This window comes from Aquila chrysaetos, chromosome 3, assembly GCF_900496995.4.
Source record: "Aquila chrysaetos chrysaetos chromosome 3, bAquChr1.4, whole genome shotgun sequence".
NCBI lineage: Eukaryota > Metazoa > Chordata > Aves > Accipitriformes > Accipitridae > Aquila > Aquila chrysaetos.
The window spans coordinates 25,603,623-25,628,941 of NC_044006.1; the positions used below are offsets into that span (position 1 = coordinate 25,603,623).

Genomic DNA, 25,319 nt, shown 5'->3' on the forward strand with positions numbered 1-25,319 from the left:
CCCCTCCCCCCAAAACCAAATCCCACAACAAAACAAACAACAAACCCCCAACAAACCAACCCCAAACCCCAACAAAACCAACCAAACAACCTAACAATTTAAACACAGGAGCTTTTCAAGACTGGCACTGCAAGAGGTGGAATCTACCTTCTGCAGTAGGACAGCTATCACTGTCTCACAATAGTCATTTCACATTTTTCGAAGTAAACTCAAGACCTAGTTTGCGTCACCTTTCATCTGGGGACCAAGGAAAAGCAATGCTGGTTACTTCTCTGGTATAACTCTGGCTTTTTTGAGGCTGGGCCTTCAAAAAAATCTTATTAATGGGCAGTAACAGGGTAAAATCCCTGCCTCAGAGAAGCTGGAGACAAAACCTTGACAACTATGAAGCCTGGCTATGACACATGAAAAATGCAGCAGAGAAAGATTCTTGCCTCTTTGTTTCACAAAGCTGACTGAAATGCCACTTTAGAGCTGTAAGCATGTCCCTTCTAGAGGCCCTAAATGTATCCTTGGCCCTGCTCAGATTTGGTAAATTAAAAATATTACTCTTGCCAGTGCTCAATGCTATGTCTTCCCTGCACAGAGTTCTGGATGTGAAAAGCAGAATTTTCAAAATCCTAAGCAAGGACAGTCACTGGAGGCATTCTGACACCCGATGCATGTACAAAAGTTGTTAGGGCAATTTAGGCAGTTGAACAAAAACTCTTTCCTGGTGCATAACTTTCCTTCCTTTTTGATTTCTCATATAGTTATGAATATTAAATATAGATTAAGTAGATCTTGCTTGTCTGCCTTGTGGCTAAAAACGTGCTAGAGAGCACCAGAAATTGCAGCTACTTCCAGGCTGTGGTCACAAAGATTAAGAATGTTTGCTGAGATACACCCTGGCCATAGGGCATCAGTAAAGGGTCAGAATCTCACAGCTGTTGATCTGGAAGACAACTTACTTTGAGGGCTCTGAAGATGGTAATGCTTATCATTTATCTGGTTAGCTCACTCAACATTTTATTCTACCTTCAGGCTCATAGTATTTAGTTTGTGAAACCAAGAAGTGGGGATTTAAAGGTTTTGTCCTACATCCTCAAGTCTCATATTCTGGCTGCCATTACTGTAATAATTTGTGATGCACGTTTGAATCTTCTGCGTGTAGAGTAAAATAGCAAAATACAGCAATTGCTTGTTGGCATTAATAGAATACAAACCCACCAAGGGTTTGCTTCTTCTATATGAATATAGCGGTACTCAGTATAAAAAAAAGCTTTCTTGAACAAATGACCATCAGAATTAGGGGATATGTAAAATAATGTGCACCAGTGAAACTATGGGGCCTGATCATAAATCCATGCAAAGTTTCATGCTACCTTCAGTAGAACAGGATGAGTGGCACAGAAGATGGGGTATAAGCTACCTGATTCACTACACCTTCAAGCCTCACTAGTCAATGCCAACAGGTGGATTCTGCTGGGAAGCAGTTTGGCATACCTAAGCAAGGCAGAGCTCTGAACCTTCTTTTGCAATAGCCCTGTGAAGCAGGTGCCTTTTATTCTACCTTGCTATACCTGGACAGAAGTGCACGTGCCAAGGAAAGCCTAAAAATGTCAGGAAAATCATAGTTGTGCTTCATTCTGCACTGATGTGAAATTACTATAAATCTTTCTATAGCTACAGCTGTTTGAAGTGATGTCTAGGACAGCAGACTCAGAATAATGGAATGGCAACCCGTGCTGTGTATTCTCTGTTGAATCTAAATGAAAAGCCAGCTCCCTTTCCAATAGAAATATGCATAACAGTTAAAAAACCCCACCAAATAAAACAGGATGGATGAAGAAAAATGTAACATCAAATATACAACAGACCAGGTTTCATGATTTCCTGCCAGGAAGTCTTTGGAGGTGCTCTTTAGGTAACCTCAGAGAAAAACTTGCAGCTTTGCAAGAGCCATTTGAGAAATATTAGAGACTGTCATTTGATGATTGCACAGTCTTCAGAGTGACAACTTTGATAGGTGAGATCTGGCTTCAATTCCTTCCTGTGCCACAGGTACCCATGCTAAATGTGAGCAGTTCCTTGCTTTTCTCATTATCTCGTTCGCTCTCTGCATTACCACAATAAAAACATCTTCTCGCATCACAGAGCTATTGTAAGGATAAATACCTTAGCAGCTTTTGAGGTGCCAATACTACTCCAATAGCATGTAGGTGTATAAATATTGCACACTGATGTCTGGTGCAAGAACCTCAAATCTTTCAGTTGCCTTTGCACAGACATGCAGCAGCCAGCAATGTTGCTGAAGCTGCTCCACTCATCTTTCCTAAAACATCTGCATTCAGTGAGCAATGACACCAGAGAAGGCGTAGTATAGTTAGCTGACAAAGAAATTCAAAGTTTATTACATTTTCTGAGCCATCTTAGTATTTTTTAACTTATTACCCTTATTTATTTGCTTTCTGTATACAGAACAAGAAATCCTTGCATTTTATAAGTAGTTTATTATGGATTGTAAGTGGGCTGGCAAGTTCAGTTTATAATCAGGTTGCTATCTCTTTGAGATATGTAAGTAGTATGGGGAAGGCTTGTTCTGCTTTGAAAAGAAAAAAACATTTTTTTTCCAATAAAAGAATTCTTGCAACTTAAGTGAAATGCAATTTGCAAAGCACTAGAGCACAAATGTGCATGTTTAGTAAGGCAGTACTGACAGGGCAGCAGAATGGAATAGCTTTACAGAGTATATATATTTTTTGTGAGTGTGTGTATTTACTCAATAGAGGCTAACACCCAAGTCCTGAAGTTTGATCTACAGGTAGAAAAACCTGACTGCAACATTCAGACTTACCAGACTGGAAGCCTATCATTCCCAACCCAAGGAAAATTTCTGATAAAACATTCGGCTAACAGATCACTATCATGTTGTGTATAGCAGAATTTTTTTGGGGGTGTGAGGGAATTGTTGCCTTGATTTTCCAGGTTCTGGGATTATGAACAATGAAAACTTAAAGTTGGTTACCTTAAACCACTTGAACAATCACAACCCCATTACTTACAGCAAAGCAATGAAATGTATTTGCAACCAGCAAAGTAAAGGGAATTGAATGGGTATAACCAGGGCAGAATTTGGAGGCGGTCAAGTGTCAGTCTAAGCATCTGTGGAAGGGTGCAGAGCTGCTTCACCCATGTGCTATAGCACCAGATCTCATATGTCTTTTTTAAATCCATTCAGCCTAGTAAAAAGCTGTTTTTTTCTCTTCAAGGAAGAGAAGGGCGCAAGAAAGGAAGGAAATCTGACCATGACAATACTACTGTAAGGGCTTTCAGGGTTCATGCAGATATAAACGCAAACCTGAAGGAGTTCAGTTTGGGCATTGGCATAAGGATTACAATAATTCACGATGTGAATCTGAGCTTTACCTGAAAGAAAGAAAAAAGTATATACACTGTGCTCATCTCCTTGGTGTTTCTTGATGCAAATTGAGTAAGTGCATAGAAATTGGAAGCTTTGAATTTACCCTTCCAGCACACCTGAAGGCACATGGGTCACAGCATCAGCTATTTAATTTTTTTTTTGGCCACACTCTCTTGGTGGTGGGCAATTTCTTCTCCTACTGTTGATCCACAGCACTTCAATACCCAAAGGAGGAATGCTTTCTCCCTGGGGGATCCCCCACATCACAGTGCTGCCACATGCTCTGCATAGCCATTCCAGCATTTAACCTTCGCTCTTTTTGTTTAAAGGAAGGAAAGAGTTTGTTTTTTAAAGGAATGAAAATTAATTGTTTTCTCAGAAATGCTTTTATGATGCTAGGACAGCTGTGGGAGTTAAAAAAAAGAGAATTTATGCTTAAGCAAAGGACAGGGAAAGGTCAGAAAGCAATCTGTAGGACTGCAGAAACACTGCAGCTATTCCTCAGAACAATTTCTCTGAGCAATGAAAGGAGAAGACAGACAATTGCATATGCCCCAAATACAAAACAAAAATAAAGTTAAAATAGATGTCAGACTGCATTTTTGCACTTTTTTTGTCCTTGTAAAAAAACCAGTCTAATTTCCAAGCCACTAACACATCAATCACATCATGATCTGCTGCTAATAAGGCTGGAGACAATGCAATTTCTTGTCAGTCATCAGTCAGTGGCTCTAAGGATGGATTTCTATCAGCGAAAGAATCCACAGTACAGCAGGCCTGTTTTTACTGTGAGATGCGTTTATTACTTATGAACCATTGTATGGCGATTTCCTTATAGTAACGATGTTTTTTTAGTTTGATTTTTCCTATCACTTCTGCTAGCAGTTTCAGTACATAACCAACCCCCAAAAGTTTACCATGGGGAAGTGGCTTGAATACTGAAATAAAATTTTTGGATAAGAAAAGCTTCCTGTGGCAAATTAAAATCAACAGGAAGAGAAGACTGTGGTATGTTGAAAGGTATTACATTATGCCACCTTTCACTCCTGGTGAATAGCATATTTTTCTGGTAATATCTCATATTGATTTGAATGTGATGACTTAAAAAGTCAGGTACTATTGATTATCAAAACAACAGAGCTACTTGGCCTGGAAGATTTACTTAGAGGAGTAAAATAATGAAACCTAGTCCTAGTTTATCGTGCAGAGCACTAACCTTGTTATTTCTTGGCAGCTGACGTGAATTCCCAGTGAAGGTAACAAAAGAAAGTATTCTTGCTTGCCTCATATTAGACTCACCCAACATCACAGCATCCAGCTGCACACTGTGGTGCAGGTTAGAAAATTACAAGTGACAGAGAAGTATTCAATTATGTCCTTGCTATAAAGAATGGAATTGGTTGAAAACAGAGAATATAGTCTTTAAAAACATGTTCACAGACATTTCAGTGCTTTTAGAGAGGGAAAAGTGTTAATGAAAAATTGAAATATCAGAGTTGCGACGTTTTCATCCAAATCAACTAAAATATAATTGAGGTAACATTTTTATTTTACAGGGAAAGCATGGAAAGACTCCCTGCTATTTTCCAACAAATGTGTAATTTTTATAAATTTTTAAAATAGTTTTTTAGCTAAAATATACTCGGCTGTTTTGCCAGTATTTTTTTTGCTGTCATTAGTACTGTATGTTTGCCCTTTGTACCTAGAACATATATCCAGTCTTGTCTCATGGACCAAGAGGACATGGTACAAGATTCCAGGAGCTGTTATTAGAAAGAAAATGTAGGATCCCCTTCTTTCACAAGTCTAGGGAGTTTGACAACATGCACAAGATGTTCTAGTGCTTTACTTGATTTAAAAGTCTTAATGCAAGTTAAATTTACAATGTAAAACTTAATGGGCTGAAAATGAACTGTTTTAAAGACCTCATTATCAGCACTGTTTGTTACAGAGGTTTTACAATTATTTTGATCACAGGATGCCCCAAACCCAGTCTATTTTGTGTTTAATTTATCCTCTAACTTTATCCCAGTGCCACGTTGTTGTTTCTGCAGAGAAGTCCCATGAAGTCACGCACACTACATCATACTTGGGGTTATTCTAGATGAGTACACCAGTTTTCAGCACTAACAAATAGAAAATTGGTAATTTGCATTTTGTACCTAAGGTCTTAAGGATTTAGAGAGATATTTTTAGCCTGGAATCATTTTGGTATTTCAAGCAGAGATCTGATGTCATGTTTAAATGGCACAACACCATGTGGTACTCATGCTAGCATGAGTACCTTTGCATGACTCAGTGCTGCCCGGCAGCAGTAGCTTACAGCAAGTTTCACTGCGTGCCCAAAGTATCACTGTCAGGGCTCTGGGCCTTTGGCTGGACTGGGAGGCTGATAAGGAGAATGGTGTAATATAGCATAATATTACTGCTGTTGCTATGACAGTGCTTACAGACCAGCCAAAACGAGGGTTTGTCTGTGCTAGGTGCTCAATTATTCCCCTAATGGTATTTTTTATTCTGTTAACTCCACATCCAGGAAAAATCAAACACTTAGAGCTAGTTTTGGCAGAAGTTTGGGGTTTATCTATCCATAAAGAATCAGAAAAACACAAATAAAAGCCAGTGTGATGAATTTTGGAAATTCACTGAATATAGCATGGCAGCAATTATTTTTTTTTTCTCAAGTCAGCACATATGATCTGTAAGAGACTGACCCAGTTCCAGCCTGAATGGCTTTCCTCTAACATAACTGCACTAGTGAACAGAAATACTAAATATGCATTACCGTTCTTAAACTCACAACAAACCATTTGCTAAATTAACTGAAATCACTGTACTCATATTCTCAGAAGTTACTGTATGTACAGTCCTCAATGTTTGTCTTTGAAGCAACACAGCATAGTGAAACCTGATGAAATTCCTGCATGCAAGCACAGTGGAAGCCATTACCTAAAGCAGCAGCTGCTTCACTTCTGCTGCACTACAAATATGTCATATTTATTGGAATGTATAAAATAAGAATGCTGGAGATTCATCAGAATATCTGGTGATGTGAAAACAATCCCTTAGCTTTTAGAAGAGGGTGCTCCAATGTGTGAGCAACATCAGCAATGGACAAAGCTCTGTCGTGATAAAATGAAATGAAGGTGGATATGTGTGGATACAAATGAAGGTGGCTGAAGCGTGTGAGAAGAAAATACAGTCCATAACCCAGCATCAGGTAAAAAGACTGCCTCTTTCTGTTATAAACTTGGTTTCCTCTAAGTGTGGCTGGAAGGGAGCAGGGTATGGATATTTGCAATGTAATCCTCGAAGTCTGACAGAGAAAAAAAAGAGAAGTTAAGGAGGAGTTGGAAAGCAAAATGTCAATGGGCAGGAGCTTTCCCCTACTGCCAAGACAGCTTCATGAAGGGAATTTGGTGACTGGTGATCCAGCCTGACTGCAGGATTCCGGGTACAGTGGGTAACATAAAAGCAGAAGAGCAGTTTATGAGGCTAGAGGTTTCTTTAACATCACAGATACTGATGAGAAGAGCCTTCACATTTTTTAGTTGAAACTGTTGGATTAGTACATTTTGAGAAAGCTTTAAAAATGATTAGGAAAAGCAACAGACTGGATGATTTTGTCTACCAATAAAAGCAGAGTGAAAGAGAGCTGCTGAGAGATATTAGCATCTCAGGTATATGTGACAAAACCTGTAGAGGTGTTGAGAAGAATATTTCAAGAATATGATGAGAATATCCTATGAAATGTAAGGGAAGCAAATGAATGGCCACAAAGCCTGCAAACTGTGCAAATATTTGGAAAATTATATTCCCGTTACTACTGACTTTGTCACAATAATTTCTAGTCAAAATAAGAAAAAATGTGGAAATAAATTAGCATCTTTATTCTCTACTTTTTTTTGTTAGTTGTAATATCCCTCTTTCCCTCACTCCTTGTCTATCTTTCTTAAGCAGGCATGCGTGTCCATAGTAAATTGGTCACTTACAAGAATTGATTTTGAGAATTCAGAACATATAGGCATTTCCAAAGGACTGACATAGATGTGGGAGCTCTGTACCTTCCCTTACCCTAGCAAGTTCAGTCTCTAACCCAGTTTGAGCTACTAAAAGACTTGATCTGGTTATGGATGGATAAAATTTTTAATCCAAATGCTGGCCTCCCAATTTATCAGATATTCAACCCAAAGCTCACACCTATGTATCTCCAAATATGTTTCTGAATTAGACTAGGTAGCTTTTGTTTAAATCCATGTTTTTTCTAAAGAAGTCACCATGACATTGAACTAGTAGGAATTTACTGTTCAACAGCTCAAGACTACAGAATACAGTCTGCCAGACCTGCTATGACTACAGGCATTCCTGATGCATTTTGTTGTTGTGTTATTTGATTTAAATAGATAAAATATACTAGTACTAATGAGAGATGTGGTTTTAAGTCATCACGTCTAAATCCTGGGTGTATAATTTGACTTGTTTGTAAGAAGTATTAAACAGGATTTATTTGTTTAATTAATAAAAGCTGAAGCATTGATTGTATTGTGTTTTTTCTCAGGCAGATAGTTCTCCCATACTCTGCCCCTGCACTAAAACATTTACCTTTAATGCAAAACGGTCCATCATAGGCAGTTTTGGAGCAGTCACAGGAGTAGCCATTGTATTTCTCAACACATTTACCGCCATTTGCGCAGTACATCCCATAGCTCGTGCAATGGCCAGAGCAGCCAGGCTTCACACCTGGTGTGACTTTCGCTCTCTCTTCCAGGTCCAGCGTCACCCCGTTCATCCTTAATGAACGAATGCAACCTAGGAAGCCTCGCTGGCCTCCTGCAGCACCTGAGAGGGAATGTAAAACTGTGAGACAACACTGAACAGATTTTATTGTTGTTGCTTTACATGAAATATCCTGTTAAGCTTGTGACAACAGCTGAAAATAAGTAACTTCTTTCTAAAGGTAAGGAATTGCCTTGTGCTAATGACAATGAAATCTAACCTTTTGATACTTTACCTTAAGTAAGCATAAATAGTAGGTGTGTCTGCTTTAAACTGATTAGACATGAGAGATTCTAGCCCTCCAGTGTAAGACTTCATTTCATTTCAACTTCAAGATTTTTAGAGATAACAGTGGAAGAAATGGGCTTGGCTCGGTTGCTAAGGTGTAGCCTTACTCTCCATATGATTAGTGATGATGGATGCTAATAATAATGCCACAATATGTTACGCAGTGTTACATTTTTCAAAGCCACGATATGGGGAAAGAAGGAAAAGATTTAAAACCCCACTTGCAGTTGCAACAGGAAATGTAGATGTTAATTTCCAAGCAACGTTGGGTATATTGTTTAGTTGCCTGAGTGTAGGGTGAAGGTTCTAACACTGAAGAGCTACATTTGAAAATCTGGATTGAGATGGCTTTTCTTAGCAGTCAGTAAGAACGGTTCCTTTCTCCCCCCCTGGTAAACACTTGCTGAAAAACGTGATTTCAGCTAGGAAAGTCTTATCTGGGGCTGGATTAGAAAAAAAAAAAACCCTAAAAAGTGCAAGCAAATAACAATGAGTGGCTGTCATCCTTTCTCCTCATCCTCTCATCTCTTTGATTACTCCAGTGCTGCAGGTGCTGAAGAGTCCCTGAGGAGATCTGAGTGCTCATCACCACAGAGCACAGAGGCTGATATTTACCTGAGTGGGAAAGAGAACTAAATACAAACCAAAGAGAGGGCTGCTTCAAATCAGCTGCTGGTAACTGGATGATTTGGAGTAAGAGGAGGCAATGCTCAGCCTCTGCCAAGTGCACAGGGCAGAGGGCATACTGGTGTGGTTCCATTCTATGCAAACTCATATACACCGCAGTGATGAAAAACCCCCTAACATATTTAATTCCCTTCCTTCCCCTCCTGGTGACTGTCCCAGTCCCTAGGACATGAAGTCATCATCCCTCAGGCTCTCTCACTGGCCCAAGGAATAGATATTTATTCTACAGAAAGAGGAACAGAAGGCACTGAAACAATTCTTGTTCGGTATTACTTTCCAGGCCCCAATATTCAGGGTATTTTTTGGGACACTCCAACTCAAATCGATTCTCTGACTCTGGGTAAGGATTCTTCAAAGTGTGTGCTCCAATCACCAAGTTATATGAAATGGATATGATGATTCAGAAAGAAAGAAAATCTTGTGCAGATCTGGACATTCAGTTTTTGGCAATAAAGGTACTAAGTATTTCAAAACATTGCTGGTGTTACAGTTAATTCAAAACTACCAGTAAAAATCATCATTATTAACAATTCCTCAAGAACTCAGGCTGGAAAAAAATCCAACTCTTCCTGTTTTCAGTAAAAGACTTGGTATTTCTTTTAAAAGGTTAAGGCTTCCTCTTTTAAACAAACTTCACATTTCAGCTTATTTTGAAACTGCCTTTTTTTGGGATCATAGTCAGCAGTAAAGGAGAATCTGAGCTTGTAAATAATGACTGCACATCTGGTGACACATTATACACAGTTTGCAGTGACACTGTGCTGTTTACTAAGGCAGTAAAGGCTTTCAATGTAATTTTAATTCGTTTCTGCTGTTGAACCCTGACTAACATGGGAAAAAAAAGAGATAATGTCTTTTTTTCCTTTCCCCTTCCCTCTTCTCCTGTTAACAGATATCTAGAGAGGTAGGAAAGTACTTCTTTGGTCAACATTTTATGCAGTTCTGATTCCAGTTAATGGCACCTGGCATGTCTGCACTTCACAGCCCTGGGGCTAACAGTCAGAGAAATAGAAGTGCTGCTGGAATGCCTGCCCAAAATGTAGAGGAGACCAGCAGCTCCAGAAAGCAGCTGGACTAACTTGGTTCCAGGGAATGCATCTGTGTAACGCTGTGTGATGCTCTCCTACACTGAATAGGCAAACAGCCCATGGGACCAAAGGGAAAAGACCGCAGCGAGAATGGTGAATGCAAAAGCTCAGGCAATGATCAAACCTAAAGAGGCTGAAAGTGCTGCTGAGGCTAGGATGGGCACTGCAGGCACACGCAGTCCTGGCAAGACCTATGCAGAATTTTTCACTTCTGTGGTCAGTGTATGTGTGTGAAAGGGACACTTGGCAAAAAAGGAGTTTGGCACTACTGCCTGCTAAAGGCACTTTCAGCTAGGAGCTACAGGTGGAGAAAGACAAAAATCACAAGTTGTCACAACAGAATATTTTTCTCTTAGTTGATCTTCTTATTTCTGTAATTATGGACATGCTTGTCTTTTCTCCCCCACTTCCCCGCCGTGCCGTCATGCAAGTGCTTCAGGAGTGCACCTTCCCACATTAAAGTAACTGTTGCTGGCAAGACACAACACAAAGGATGTTCAGCATGTGAGAGCAAAGCCTGGTTACCTGGTCTGCATCTTACCAACATAGAGCTGGCTGTACAACTCCAGTCGCGTGTGTCCTTCTGTTGGTGCTTTCCGGACCTCCAGGGGTAACTGGTCTACCTGCAGGCTGGCCTGTTTGACATTCCTCTCAGCATTGACCCTATGCCATTGGTCATCGTTGAGCTGGTTGGGAGATCTAACAATGATTTCTACGGGTCCATTTCCAACATCAAATGAAAATGAAACCTCCGTAGCAGCTGAAACATCAAGCAAAAGGGAACCCATCTTATGTTGTAAAAGTTCACTTATACTTCCTAAACAGAAAGGAGTCATATTTGCTAGAAACATGCACTGCTCAGCCACCTTTCAGAATTTATAAGCACGTTCAGTTCCTTCTAACCTGAGTGGGAGTTAGCGTATTTCCAAGGAAGCCATTGTGAAAAGTTTCTACAGCATGTGATGGAAATCAAATCAGTTTGGTTTGTAAAATTTAAGCAGAATAAATTATATCCTTGAAGAAGACTTTTTATTTCCACTAATAATTTCAATAGTATTGAAAAAACCTGTTCAGCAGCTTTTAGAAGAAAACATCAACAGACCCTGAAACAATCACATTAACTTTTGATTTCTGCAGCTTTCCAGTTTCCATAGTTTTTTTTAGGGAAATAATGCGTTTTGATAAAAAAGTGGTGCAGAAGAAGTTTACATTTTTTTTTTTTTTGAGGGGCAATTAATATTTAGAATGAACAAATAATGCAGTGGTTATGACCTATGTAAGATTTTATGGCTGAAAAAGAAATGGATTCTTAGCAAGCACTGCAGTGCTCTATTTATAGTGGATGATTCAAACCATGTTTAGAAATTTTACAAATGTCCATTAGGCTCTACCAGACATTCCTCCAGATCAGCCTTGGCAAACTATATAATTGATACTTATTATTAACAGGGAGTGTGAGTGTGATTAATAATATACAGATGATTTTGGAATGAAGAAATATAATTTTCACTTTCCTACTGATATTTAGATTATTCAATTTGGGGCTGTAAATTATATTATGGTGGCAAAACATCAGATGAAAGCGTTACCAGAAAACATTATCGATGACAGCATTCACAAAGGAGGATACCAGACAGAAGTAAAGACAACCAAGAGTTCCATTTAATTTTTTTTTCTTACATATAAAATAATACAGCCACAGTGCCCTTTTAATTCTTCTGAAAAATCTCAGGTGCCCAGTTATGGTCTCAGTGCTCCCGTACAGCTGTGGTTTCTTGTTTGGTTGAATTAATAAAACAGACTTATAAAAATCTTACTCAGCAAGGCTATTAAGTTGTGGTAGAAGTACCACTCTATGATCATTATCACTAACAATACTGATAAATAGTGGGAAATATTTTTGTACATTGCCTAATAAATTTTCACAAAATTATATCAGACTGAATTAAATGCACTGAGATTGTTCTTTCAAACCATATTTATTATACAATTGACACCTTTGATTTTTTTCTGGAAAATTGGCTCTTTCCAAAAGAAAAAATAAAAAGCATATTTTATTGCTGTTGTAGTCTCTGTTCTCTGCTCAATAAAATAATTTCATTTCTGGAATGAACTGACTTTCATAAACCATGAATTTAGTCTGTTTGGCCTTTTGCACTTTACAAGACAGAAAATCTGTATGAGCCAAAGCTTGCCATTAAAGAAATAAAGATGTTTCATTTGAATGTTATTATGTCTTATAACTTCAGCAGTTCTGTCAATAAACTCAGGCAAATTAGGAATTAGAGTAAAATCTCTCCAGTACTTAAGCTGTATGTTGTGTTGAAGTCTATTTTCAAGCATGTGTGTGTGTAATTCTCCTTTACTTTTTGCTTTGAAGAACTGCCTCAGATCTCTTCACCGTTAGGCTTGAATTGCTTCTCAAAAGCCGTCTGTCTACAAGGCTGTAAAATGAGAACCCCTTAGCAGACTTTTCATCTTATTCTGAGGCAACGGATGGCACTGTTGATACTGCTCGTGGGTACCTTCAGTACAACCCCATCCAGGATTTTGAAAACCTCTGCAAGAATGCTTCTTTGTTTGCAAGCTCTTGGTCTTCTGGATGGAAGCATCTCTAATTTTTTAAGGAATATTATTCTTCCTTTAAAAGAGAAAGTGTAGAGAATTGGCAAATAGAGATGTTTCAAGTAGAAGTTCTGTGCCAGCATAGTCTAGCTTTATGCACAGCTTTAAACTGAAATCTGTATCACAGCCTGAAAGATTTATAATGAAATTAGTACTTATTGGAGAAAATTGCTCACTCTGACATAAGAGTATCATTTATATAAATTCATATTATATTTTTATATTTAATCTTATAGCTAAGGAAGGAAAAGCATTCCAGAAAAATCTTCTCATTTAAGGCCGTTTTCTCTGCCTGTACCTGCTGACATGCTGAAAGTTAGAGAAGGCAGTACAAAATCTATGGACTGTACTGATCCATCCCCAAGCAACCTAAAAACATGACTGCCATAAACTAAAGGGGAAGAAACTTATTTGCTAGACTTATGGACTGAAAAAACTTGAACTATGTCAATGAAAAGACCTTTGCAGATGGGCAGAGGCTGCACGACAGCATGTCTCACATGTGAGTTATGTTGCTGGTTCTAACTCTTCATTCTCAGTTTCCATTGGAATGAATTTTTGAGTCTACAGATTAAGTGTATTTTCCAACCAAGAGCATCTCTACGTAAAATGATTGGCACTTGTACATTAACAGAAATGGATGAACATCTGATAACAGGCACGTTAGTCAGAAAAGGAAGACAAAAGAAATTGTACCCCTCTAATAAATGAGACAGAGGATCTGGTGACAGCTGACATGGAGAAGGCTGAGGTACTCAACAACTTTTTTGTCTCAATTTTCACTGGCAATTGCTCTTCCCACATCTTGAGTCCCTGAATCTCAAGGCAGGGACTGGGGGAATGAAGTGTTCAAGGACAGGTTGGACAGGGCTTTGAGCACACCATGCTGCTCCGACTCCTTCTTTTTCCTCTAACCCAGCTTTACTGCTGAGCATAGTGTTGTATGGTATGGAGTATCCCTTTGGCCAATGGTCAACTGTCCTGCCTGTGTCCCTTTCCAACTTCTTTACTACCCTCAGCCTACTGACTGGGAGAGAAGTGGGAAATAGAGAAAGCTTTGACGCTGTGCAAGCACTGCTCAGCAATAGCCAAAACACTGGTGAGTTATCAACATCAGTTTAGTCACAAATGCAAAACACAGCACCATATGGGCTGCTGTGGAGAAAGTTAACTGCATCTCAGCCAGACCCAGCACAACATCAAGTTTGTTCAGAAGTTCAGTGTAACTAGTTTTGCAGAAGAGTAGCAATTATTTAGGGTTTTTTTCCTAAGTATGGTTTACTTTTCAATCTCTCTACATCCACACATACAACCCTTGCATGATGTGACACGACAGTGGTATTATTCCGTTAAACTTTTAAAGAGGACAATTAAAAGATATCTAACATACATGTGCACATGTGACTATTTATTCACAGTAACCAACTGAACTAGATCAGGATTTTTTCAGAAACATGTAGCACCATGCACAGGTACCAGAGATTTCTACTGGTCAGTCACTGTAGCTCATGAGTGAGTTTTCCTAATGATCATTTTATTTTCTATTCTACCAAACACCATAAAACTCAAACCAGTTGTTCTAAGAAATGAGAATGAGGATCAGACATTGAACAAATGTCTGAAATTGCTTAATTATGGAATAAAAAAAGAAAATAAATGTGGGTTTCAGTTTATTCAGTCAGTACAAGGTTTTGTGATGGAAACTTCATAAAATTGAACATGGGTGAATTTTTTATGTGCTCCTGCCGCACCTATTCATTCAATAAACTGACACTTATGGCTTAGTTTACCCTTTCTGTGCCTTGTGCAATTACATATAATTAAATCTGAACACGTTTCTTTCATCAATTCAATTTTCTAAGGTCTCAGGTCATTGTCAGCCATCTGTTCAGAACATAGAAGTGCAACTTTGGCAAACGAAATGCCCTTCTCACTCTTTGTTCTGGTTCTTGTTTTTTAGCTCTATTCAGATCCCACCATTTCCTCATCTTAAATCTATGAGGTATTTGCCCATAAAAAGAAAGGTACACAACTCAGCCACCCTGCAGGAAGACATGGATAGGCTGGAAGAGTGGGCTAACAAGAACTTTATGAAGTTCAATAAAGACAAATATAAGGTCTTGTACCCGGGAAAACATAATCCAGGACTCCAGCACAGGCTGGGATCTACCTGGCTGGGGAGCAGCTCTGTAGAAAGGGACCTGGGGGTCCTGGTGGACAACAAGTTCAATATGAGTGAACAGTGCGCTGCTGCGGCAAAGCAAGCCAACAGGTTGCTGGGTTGTATCATGAAGGACATCACCAGCAGAGATAGAGAAGTCATTATCCCACTCTACTCAGTGCTTGCCAGGCCACACCTGGAATATTGTGTTCAGTTTTGGTCCCCGCTATACAAAAAAGATGTGGACAGGCTGGAGAATTTCCAGAGAAGGGCCACAAAGATGATCAAAGGACTGGGAAGCCTGCCATATGAGGAAAGGCTAAGAGAACTGGGTTTGTTCAGACTTGAGAAAAGAAGGCTTAAGGGAGACCTTATCACCATGTTTCAGTATTTAAAGGGTAACTACAAAGAAGATGGAGACTCCCTTTTTACAAGGAGTCACATGGAAAAGACAAGGGGTAATGGGTACAAGTTACTCCTGGGGAGATTCTGATTGGACAGAAGAGGAAAATTTTTCACAGTGAGAACAAACAGCCCTTGGAATAATCTCCTCAGGGAAGTGGTGGAGTCCCCAGCACTGGACACTTTTAAGATTTTGTTGGACAGGGTGCTGGACCATCTTGTCTAGACTGTGCTTTTGCCAAGAAAGATTGGACCAGATGATCCTTGAGGTCCTTTCAAACCTGGTATTCTATGATTCTATGACCGCATGGTCTGTGGGGTTCTGCGTTCCTTGGGTCCTTCCTTTCAAGGCTTTCTGGTAGATATGCTTTAGTTAAACACAAGTTCTGAGGCTCAAACGCACAGGAAGTAGTATGCTCTTCTATGTCCTTTGCTATGCAGAAGGTGAGGCTAAATGAACTGACAGACTTCTCTGGCATTCAAGATCTATGAAAGCTAGGTCTCCCATTTTTCTAGAACTCCTTGTGTTTCAGGTCTTTTTTTTCCTATTTTCCTAGTTGGATCCTTGTTGATAATTTGCAGGCTAGGATCTCTAGCTATAATGAGCCTGCCAGCAAAGAGACACTGACAGACGCGTGGGTGCTCACAAGATGCTAAGCAGTAGGTGGAGGTTCTCAAGACACATCAGCTGTGAAGAAAAAGGAGGAGGGATTACAACCCTCCTCACAGTCAATTTTGTATGCCTGTCTCTCTATTTCTTTCCTTCTCTCCCACTATCCTTTCTCTGAAACACATACTTTCATCTCCTCCCTTGTACTTTGTTTCTCTTAACTCCTGTTTTGGGTTTGTGTGGTGGGGTTTTGGTAGTGGGGAAGGGAGCTACAGGGGTGGCTCCTGTGAGAAGCTGCCAGAAGCTTCCCTGGCTCTAAGTTGGACCCGTCTCTGGCCAAGGCCGAGCCCATCAGCGATGGTGGTAGCACCTCTGGGAGAACAGATTTAAGAAGGGAAACCTGCATCGAAGAGGGGAGTGAAATGTGAGAGGCGCACCTATGCAGATACCAAGGTCAGTGAAGAAGGAGGGGAGGAGGTGCGCCGGAGGAGGGGATGCCCCTGCAGCTCGCGATGAGATGGCAGGCTGTCCCCCTGTAGCCCATGGAGGTGAGCGGGGGAGCAGATGCCCAGCTGCAGCCCATGGAGTATGCCACACTGGAGCAGGTGGATGCCTCCCAAGATGGCCGTGAATCCATGGGAAAGCCCACGCTGGAGCAGTTTGTGCCTGAAGGACTGCAGCCGGCAGAAAGGACCCACGCTGGAGCAGTTCATGAAGAGCTGCAGCCCATGGGAAGGACCCATGCTGGAGAAGTTCATGGAGGACTGTCTCCCGTGAGACGGACCCCATGGTGGAGCAGGGGAAGAGTGTGAGAAGTCCTGCCCCTGAGAAGGAAGGAGCGGCAGAGACAACGTATGATGAACTGACCCCAATTCCCATTCCCCATCCCCCTGTGCTGCTGCGGGGGGGGGAGGAGGTAGAGAAAACCAGGAATGGAGTTGAGCTCAGGAAGAAGACAGGGCTGGGGGGAAGGTGCTCTAAGGTTTTGTTTTACTTCTTAGTATCCTTGTTTTGATTTGATTTGTAGTAAATTAAATTGAGTTTGTTTTTTCCCCAAGTTGAGTCTGTTTTTTGCCTGTGACTATAAGTGATGAGTGATCCCTCCCTGTCCTTGTCTCGACCCATGAGCATTTCTTTATATTTTCTCCTCCTCATCCCACCAGGGCGGAGGCAGGAAGAATGAGCAAGCAGCTTCGTGGTGCTTTGTTGCTGGCTGGGCTTAAACAAAGATACCTCCCCTGATGTATTTTTATACTCTTCAGTGGGACTTATGATGTTTTAGTTCACTTACACCAAAGGGAATAGTATCTAACTTCTTTAGGATCCTTTTGAAATCCCATTTTTAGAACATAAATGCCTTGTTACAGCTAGAATTGGAGCTTACTTGCTTGGCTGTAAAACAGGATACAACTATAAGCTGTAAACTGTAGACTAAAACCTGCCAGACAAGTATTTCCCCCCTCCACTTTGCTTGCTTGTTCTGTGAAAAGAATAGCTTGAAAATATTTTCTCTCTGTAAGGGCTACACCTGCCAAACTTCTTGGACTGTTTGTAAATACAACTCTGACGAAGGGCTCACTGACTAAACCAGTAGACAGAATTCAGTGAAAAGATTGAAAATGAATGAAAATTGAATCAACAGATAGAGATGCTAAACATATCTAGAGCCAGTGGTTTATGTATCTTTATATGGAATCCATCATCAGGGTCAAGATCAAGTCTTATATCTGTAGTCACTGGAATCCTTCCCATTGACTTTAGTAGGCTCTGTCTAGGAAAGAGGGCTTTCAGGATTTGAAAGCAACTATCTTGTCCACCTTTCCCTCTTATACCTAGCTGAGTTTTAAGATAGTTTTACAAAGTCATCTCTAAATTACCTGCCCTGCTGTCCTCATTTGCACAGGGGTGAGAGATGGCCATGCCAATGCTGACATTGAAACAGCATTGATGGGTTCTTCCTGGCTGCTGAAAAATGTGGAAAGGGCTACAGATGCTACCCTGAAGTGCCATATTGGAACACACAACCTGCTTTGAGGAGGCCACTTCTTAAGGGACACAACTGAAAATTAAAGCCACCTAAACAACATCTCAGAGAGAAATTGTTGATCCAAGTTGCTTGACTGCAATGCAGGAATTACTGTGTAGCTTGGCTGTCTGTTAATAATCAGGTAGTTGTCAAAAATCATGATCATATTTACAGTAATTGGACTAAGCATCTGGAAGATTTAATCATTTATCTAATTCCCAAATGAAATGGCCATTTGAACTAATGAGCAAAAGCTTCACTCATTTGACCAAATGACAGTGCACTTCTATGCCCAAGACTGCAGTGATCCCTGAGGTAAGTGCCAAATGAACTAGCTCTGGAAGCTGCACAGCTGCATCAGCATGATGCTGTGCCAAGAGTAATTAGTTCTAATGAGAGGCTATACTGCACCTAGGATCAAATCCAGGATAGCTGAGTGCTGATTTATGTGGACACGCTATGTTTCTTAGAATTAGCTCAGGTATCTAACATGGAGGTTCATCGTCCAGACTAGACACACTCTATATGTGCCTGTAGGTTAACAAGTCAAACAAAAAAAAAATCATGCAACTTTACACTATCTTTGATCTTATGCAGTCATTTATGTAAGTGTCAAGAAGAAAAAAGGGTGAGTAAAGCTATGACTTTGACTTAACATCATTTAACACCCACTTCTCATGGTATAAATCCATCCACAAGATATAATATAATAGTAAGTGAGACCCAGTGTCTTTCTGAACATTCAGAACAAGCTGATATTCTGTATGGAGTAAACAATCCATTGGACAATCACAGAACCATAGGATGGTTTGGATTGGAAGGGACCTTTAAAGATAATCTAGTCCAAACCCCCTGCCATGGGCAGGGACATCTTTCACTAGATTAAGTTGCTCAGAGCCCCATCCAACCTGACCTTGAACACTTGCAATGATGGGGCATCAACAACTTGTCTGGGCAACCTGGTCCAGTGTCTTACCACCCTCATCGTAAATAATTTCCTCCTTATAACCAATCTAAATCTACCCTCTTTCAGGTTCAAACCATTGCCCCTTGTCCTGTCATTACAAGTGTTCATAAAAAGTCTTTCTCCACCTTTTTTATAAGCCCCTCATATATTGAAAGGCATCAATGAGGTCTCCCTGGAGTCTTCTATTCTCTGGGCTGAACAATCCCAGCTCGCTCAGCCTTGTGGAAAAATTGCTGGAGGTGACTTATTGATATGTCCCCCTCTTAAGGGAAGGTAAACCTCCAGAGTGGAATGCGGTGGATATATAAAGAAATGTGTTCCATAATAATTCCCTAAGCAACATAACCTGCAACCTTAGATGTTAGCAACACCAGGGGAGCTTAGTATGCTGACTCTGAGAAACAACACAGAGCGTGGAGCAGAGTGATGACACTGTGGCTAGGCTCTGTGATAATACCACAGGGATGGGCAACTGGAACTACTGGAAGAAGAATGGAAGGTCCCTGCATTGAATCCACTGAAGCAAGGAGGTGAAACAATGAGGTTCTGTCAACGCTATTGTCTTACTTCTGATTTATATCACAAGTGCCCAGTTCTGGAGTAGTGACATGCTAAATCATGTCCTCTGGGTAAACTTTGCTCATTATATTCTCATTATAATGCCAAAACACACCTCCATCCCAAAGGCTACCAGCCTCCAAGGTGCGACCACCCTTCACTGAGCATGCGCTCTGAATTTTCTCTAGCATATATCTTTAAAAGTAAAGTGAGGAGATTTTATACCAATTATAATAAAGGTATGTATGACTAGAGTCACTCAAGCTCCACCTAAAAATAGGAAAATAGTATAAAAGGGCTTAAGAGAGGAGGAATGCTAGGGAAGATACCATCATAGACAAGTTGGGAGGACATTGCTGACTTCTGGGATCTGTCAATGGGCTGAACCTCTCTTCCCCCCCATAGGGACGCCTATTGGGTGAGATTCAAACCCTTGGTTATACCAAGTGCTTCCCCAGGAAACTTAGAAATCTCTATAGAGTTTTTCCATAATTTAGCATGCTTGTAGTCGACTGTATTCTTGGTACTTGCACGTGCTTTGCAGACACTGTATTTATCACTGGCAATCCAAAAGAATCTGTATTTCTGTTGCATTAATAAACTGTACTGTTCATTAAAATCTAGCCGTGATATTTTGTTGAACGTGACCAAACTTCTTAAGTCTGTCCATAACAGTTTGTTGAACACAACTAGAGTGAAAGTATATTGTGCTATTTGTGCATCTGTAATCATGGTAGTTCAATATATATTGAATGCGACGGGACTTAGAGTGCTGAATTGGGCATCACTCAGAATCTAAGCCTAGCTGCCCCCAGCCCCTCTGATATCTGAGGATAAGACGGAACACAAGGGGGTTTATTTTCTGCCAAACTTCTTTACCTTTTAACGCAACAAACCTTTCTTCATAAAAAAGATGTTCCAGCCCTGTGATCACTTCTGTGGCCCTCCTCTAGACCCACTCTAACAGGTCAATGTCTGTCTTGTGCTGGGGACCCCAGAGCTCAATGCAGTACTCCAGGCAGGGTCTCACCAGGGTGGAGTAGAGGGTGAGAATCGTCTCCCTCGACCTGCTGGACACGCTTCTTTTTATGCAGCCCAGCATATGATCGGTTTTCTGGGCCGCAAGTGCACATTGCTAGCTCATGTCTGATTTTTTGTCCACCAGTACCCCCAAGTCCTCCACTGCAGGGCTGGTGTCAATTCATCACCCAGTTTGTAGTGATACCGGGGACTGCGTCACCCAGGTGCAGGACGTTGCACCTGGCCTTGTTGAACTTCATGAGGTTCACATTGGCCCACTCCTCCAGCCTGTTCAGGTCCCTCTGGATGGCATCCCTTCCCTCAAGCTATCAGCTGCACCACTCAGCTTGGTGTCATCTGCAAACTTGCTGAGGGTGCACTCAATCCTGCTGTATATGTCACTGATGAAGATGTGGCTGAAGAGCTGCCCGGCGGAAAAGGACCTGGGGGTATTGGTCAATAGCCAGCTGAATATGAGACAGCAGCATGCCCAGGTGACCAAGAAGGCCAATAGCATCTTGGCTTGTATCAGAAATAGCGTGGCCAGCAGGACCAGGGACGAGATCATCCCACAGTAGTCAGCACTGGTGAGGCCGCACCTCGAATACTGTGTTCAGTTTTGGGCCCCTCGCTACAAGAAAGACATTGAGGTGCTGGAGCATGTCCAGAGAAGGGCAACAAAGCTGGTGAAGGGTCTAGAGTGCAAGTCTTATAAGGAGCGGCTGAGGGAACTGGAGTTGTTTAGCCTGGAGAAAAGGAGGCTGAGGGGAGACCTTATTGCTCTCTACAACTACCTGAAAGGAGGCTGTAGCGAGGTGAGGGTCAGTTTCTTTTCCCAAGTAACAAGCAATAGGACAAGAGGAAACGGCCTCAAGCTGCACCAGGGGAGGTTTAGATTGGATATTAGGAAAAGTTTCTTCACCAAAAGGTTTGTCAAGCATTGGAACAGACTGCCCAGGGAAGCGGTTGAGTCACCATCCCTGGGGGTATTTACAAGATGTGTAGATGTGGTACTTAGGGACATGGTTTAGTGGTGGACTTGGCAGTGCTAGGTTAATGGTTGGACTTGATGATCTTAAAGGTCTTCTCCAACCTAAACGATTCTATGATTCTGTGATATTAAATAGTAATGGTCCCAGCAAGGACCCTTGAGGGACACCACTTGTTACTGGTTTCCACTTGGACATGGAACCACTGATTGTAACTCTTTGGATGTGGCCATCCAGCCAGTACCTTATCCATCTATGAGTCCATCCATCAAACCCATATCTCTCCAATTTAGTGGCAAGAATGTTGTGAAGGACCATATCAAAGGCCCTACAGAAATCCAGATGACACCAGGAGCTCTTCCCTTGTCCACTGATGCAGACACTCCATTGTAGGCCGCTAGATTAGTCAGGCACAATTTTCCTTTGGTGAAGCCATGTTGGCTGTCTCTAATCACCTCCCTGTCATGCATATGCCTTGACACAGCTTCCAGGAGGATCTGTTCTATGATCTTACCAGGCACAGAGGAGGCTGATGGGTCGGTAGTTCCCAGGGTCCTCCTTTCTACCCTTTTTAAAAATGGGTGTGATGTTTCTCCCTTTTTCCAGTCACTGGAGACTTCACCTGAGTGCTATGACATTTCAAATATGATGGAGAGTGGCTTGGCAACTACATCAGCCAATCCTCTCAAGACCCTGGGATGCATCTTGCCAGGTCCCATGGACTTAGGTATGTTTAGGCTCCTCAGGTGATCTTGAACCTGAGTTGGGTTACAATGGGAGGCACTTTGTTCCCCCAATCCCTGCCTTGACGTTCAGGGACTTGAGATACGTAGGAAGAGAGATTACCATATATATTTATAAAATATTACTTCCTTGTGAAAAAGGAAGTACAGTGACTGCTATTAGTATTAACATTTTGATGATATAACTGTAAAGTTAGTTTTTAAATATGAGTGATTTCAGACATTCTGTAACAGTATTACTGATTTCTGCTGAGTGAAATTCTTGTTGCTTGGAGAAAATATTTTTAAAGACATTTTACCTTCAGTTGTAGGAGGAGTAGAAACATGTATAGAAAGGAGAAGAGAAATTAACTTCTCAATGTAAGGTAAAGGAATGAAAACATGTATAACTGAATGGCTTTAACCTTTAGAGGTTTGGAAGAAATGATACCATAATATTTAGAAAAGATACAAATAGAAATCCAAGGGTGGTTTTCTTGCAAAGATTAATGAAACCAATTTATCGTGAGTAGGACTTACTAAATTACTCTGCAAATTCGTCAGGAATACAGAAGTCTTCAGAGTGTCTGAAGCTTCTTATGACCTTGTCAGTGTGTTTTTATATAATGTTTTCATTTTTAAATTTTCAAAGTATCCTGCAGACCAAAAAACCAAATCAGAATGAATAATAAAGAAAAAGGCTTTGTCAAATGCAGAAAAGTGCATCCTCTGAAGTGCCTATCCTTCTCATATTTTTGATCCTCATTTTCTCCACCATTTAGTCTGCAGCCTGAAGGCACTTGATTCAGTCTTTGCTGTGTGCAGTATCTACATCTGGTTGCTGCAAACTTGCAGTGACATTTCTTTGCGAATGGACAGTGAATTAGATCTACTGAGAGACGTCCTGATTCAGCAAGAGCTGCTGTTTTCTTATGCATATGACTATGCTGACACATTGTAAGACAAGACTGCACACAAATAAATTATTTTGCTGTATATTTAAAAGATGTGAATTTAATACATTATTGTCCTGCTTCCATGATATTTTCACATCTTCCTTCCACTAAGGTTTACAACTGGACCAGTAATTTCAACAACTGGACAAATAAAAAGTCCTAGCTTTCTGTTTACAGGAACCAAGCATCTTTGGATTAATGGGAATTACATATGTTAAAATCCTTCTTTCATAATTTCATTTTATGACTGTTCAAATATATTTTCATATATCTGGCTGCCTGACTGAATAGCTAGCTGTTTTCTTGTTCCTTCATTGACTGTGTTGGATTAGACTTCCTCTACTATAATAATCTTCACCTATTGTCTCCATGCTGAGCCCTTGAAATTCATTGTCTTCACCTGTGGTTTTAATCTTAGATACTCAATACATACCAGCTGGCTCAGAAGTACTGTACTACATTGCAGCATAGTCCTGGGAAATTCTGGGACTCCCATACTCTGGGATTCCTAGAGTACTAGGAAATACCAGGGAGAGGAGATGACAGAAAAAAGTTGTGGAAAAGGCAAGTGAAGAGAAGGCAGGTGGAAGCTGGAAGGTAGGAAAGATAGTAACTATCCCTGGGGTACATCTTGGCTCCAATCCTCTTCAAATCTTCATTAATGATCTAGATGACGACAAGGCAGAGTGTACCCTCAGGAGGTTCACAGATGTCACAAAACTGGGAAGTCCATGCTGCTATCCAGAGGGACCTCAACAGGCTGGAGAAATGGACTGTCAGGTACCTCATGAAGTTCAGCAAGGGGAAGTGCAAAGTCCTGGCAGGGAAAACTCCCATGCAGCAGTACATGCTGGGGGTCACCCAGCTGGCAAGTAGCTTTGCAGAAAAGGCCCTGGGTGTCCTGGTGGAGACCAAGTTGAACATGAGCCAGCAATGTGACCTGGTGGCAAAGAATGCAAATGGTATCCTGGGCTGCAATAGCAGGATTGTTGTTGAAGGAAGTGATCCCTCCCCTCTATTCAGCACTCCGCACCTGGAGTACTGTGTCCAGTTCTGGGCTCCCCAGTACAAGAGAGACATGGGCATACTGAAGAGTGTCCACTGAAGAGCCACTAAGATGATGAAGGGACTGGAGCACCTCACATATGAGGAAAGGCTGAGAGAGCTGGGACTGTTGCCTGGAGAAGAGAAGACTCAAGGGGGATCTCATCAATGTCTATAATACCTGAAGGGAGGGTGCAAAGAGGACGGAGCCAGGCTCCGTGCCAGTGGTGCCCAGTGACAGGACCAGAGGCAATGGGCACAAACTGAAACACAGGAGGTTCCCTCTGAACATCAGGAAACACTTTTTCAGTGTGAGGGTGACAGCTCCCTGTGGGGTCTAGTTGAAGGTCACTGTAATTTTCTTCATCAGCTTCAGTGAAAAAGAATGCCGATGGACTGTAGGACTATTAGTTTGCTGATGATAATCCATTTGTTGTCTGTTTCCCTTGCTTAACCTCTAATGCGGAATACGTGCCTCTCTGGATGTAATTGGAACATAACAGTGAGCTGGTTTGCTGAAGCTCATGTTAGATAAGACTACAGTGACAGTAGCAGGTAGAAGGAAGAAATTAAAAAGTATATTCATTATCAGCAGTGTATCACTCACAGTAAATATGTGTTTCTGGAGCATGGCACCAAGATGGTTGTCATCTGTATTCACATGGCTAGGGGATTCTAATAGTGTCTCCTAAACAAGGTTTTGCTAGTGTAATCTATATTTCTGGCAGCTAAAAGATTCCCGCATAATTCAGTTCCAAGAAGTAAATCACAAAGTCCTACATTTTCCATTTTTCTCCAGTGCATGATTAGTCTCTTGGATTGCATTAGGAAAGTCAAAGAAATCAGAGTTTGCTACAAGTAAACATATAAAGAAATAAAAAATTACACGTTATTATTCTGTTAGTCTGTGGGGTAGTCTGCAGCATCAAGCTTAATTTTGTTGTGCACATGACACTTGCACCAATACCCCTACCTATCTACATATTCTGAAACATTT

The 25,319-nt window shown here is 41.0% G+C and overlaps 1 protein-coding gene across 5 annotated transcripts in view; it reads right to left on the reverse strand.

Moving 5' to 3' along the window:
- CNTNAP2 (contactin associated protein 2) overlaps positions 1-25,319 on the reverse strand; it is a 1,219,341-nt gene that overhangs the window by 94,539 nt on the left and 1,099,483 nt on the right. For all 5 annotated transcript variants that reach the window (XM_030007829.1, XM_030007830.1, XM_030007834.1 and 2 more), the window contains 2 exons: positions 10,784-11,002; positions 8,006-8,242 (listed from right to left, as the gene is read on the reverse strand). In XM_030007829.1, coding sequence (XP_029863689.1) covers positions 8,006-8,242; positions 10,784-11,002 — 456 coding nt within the window. The remainder of the gene's footprint in view (positions 1-8,005; positions 8,243-10,783; positions 11,003-25,319) is intronic.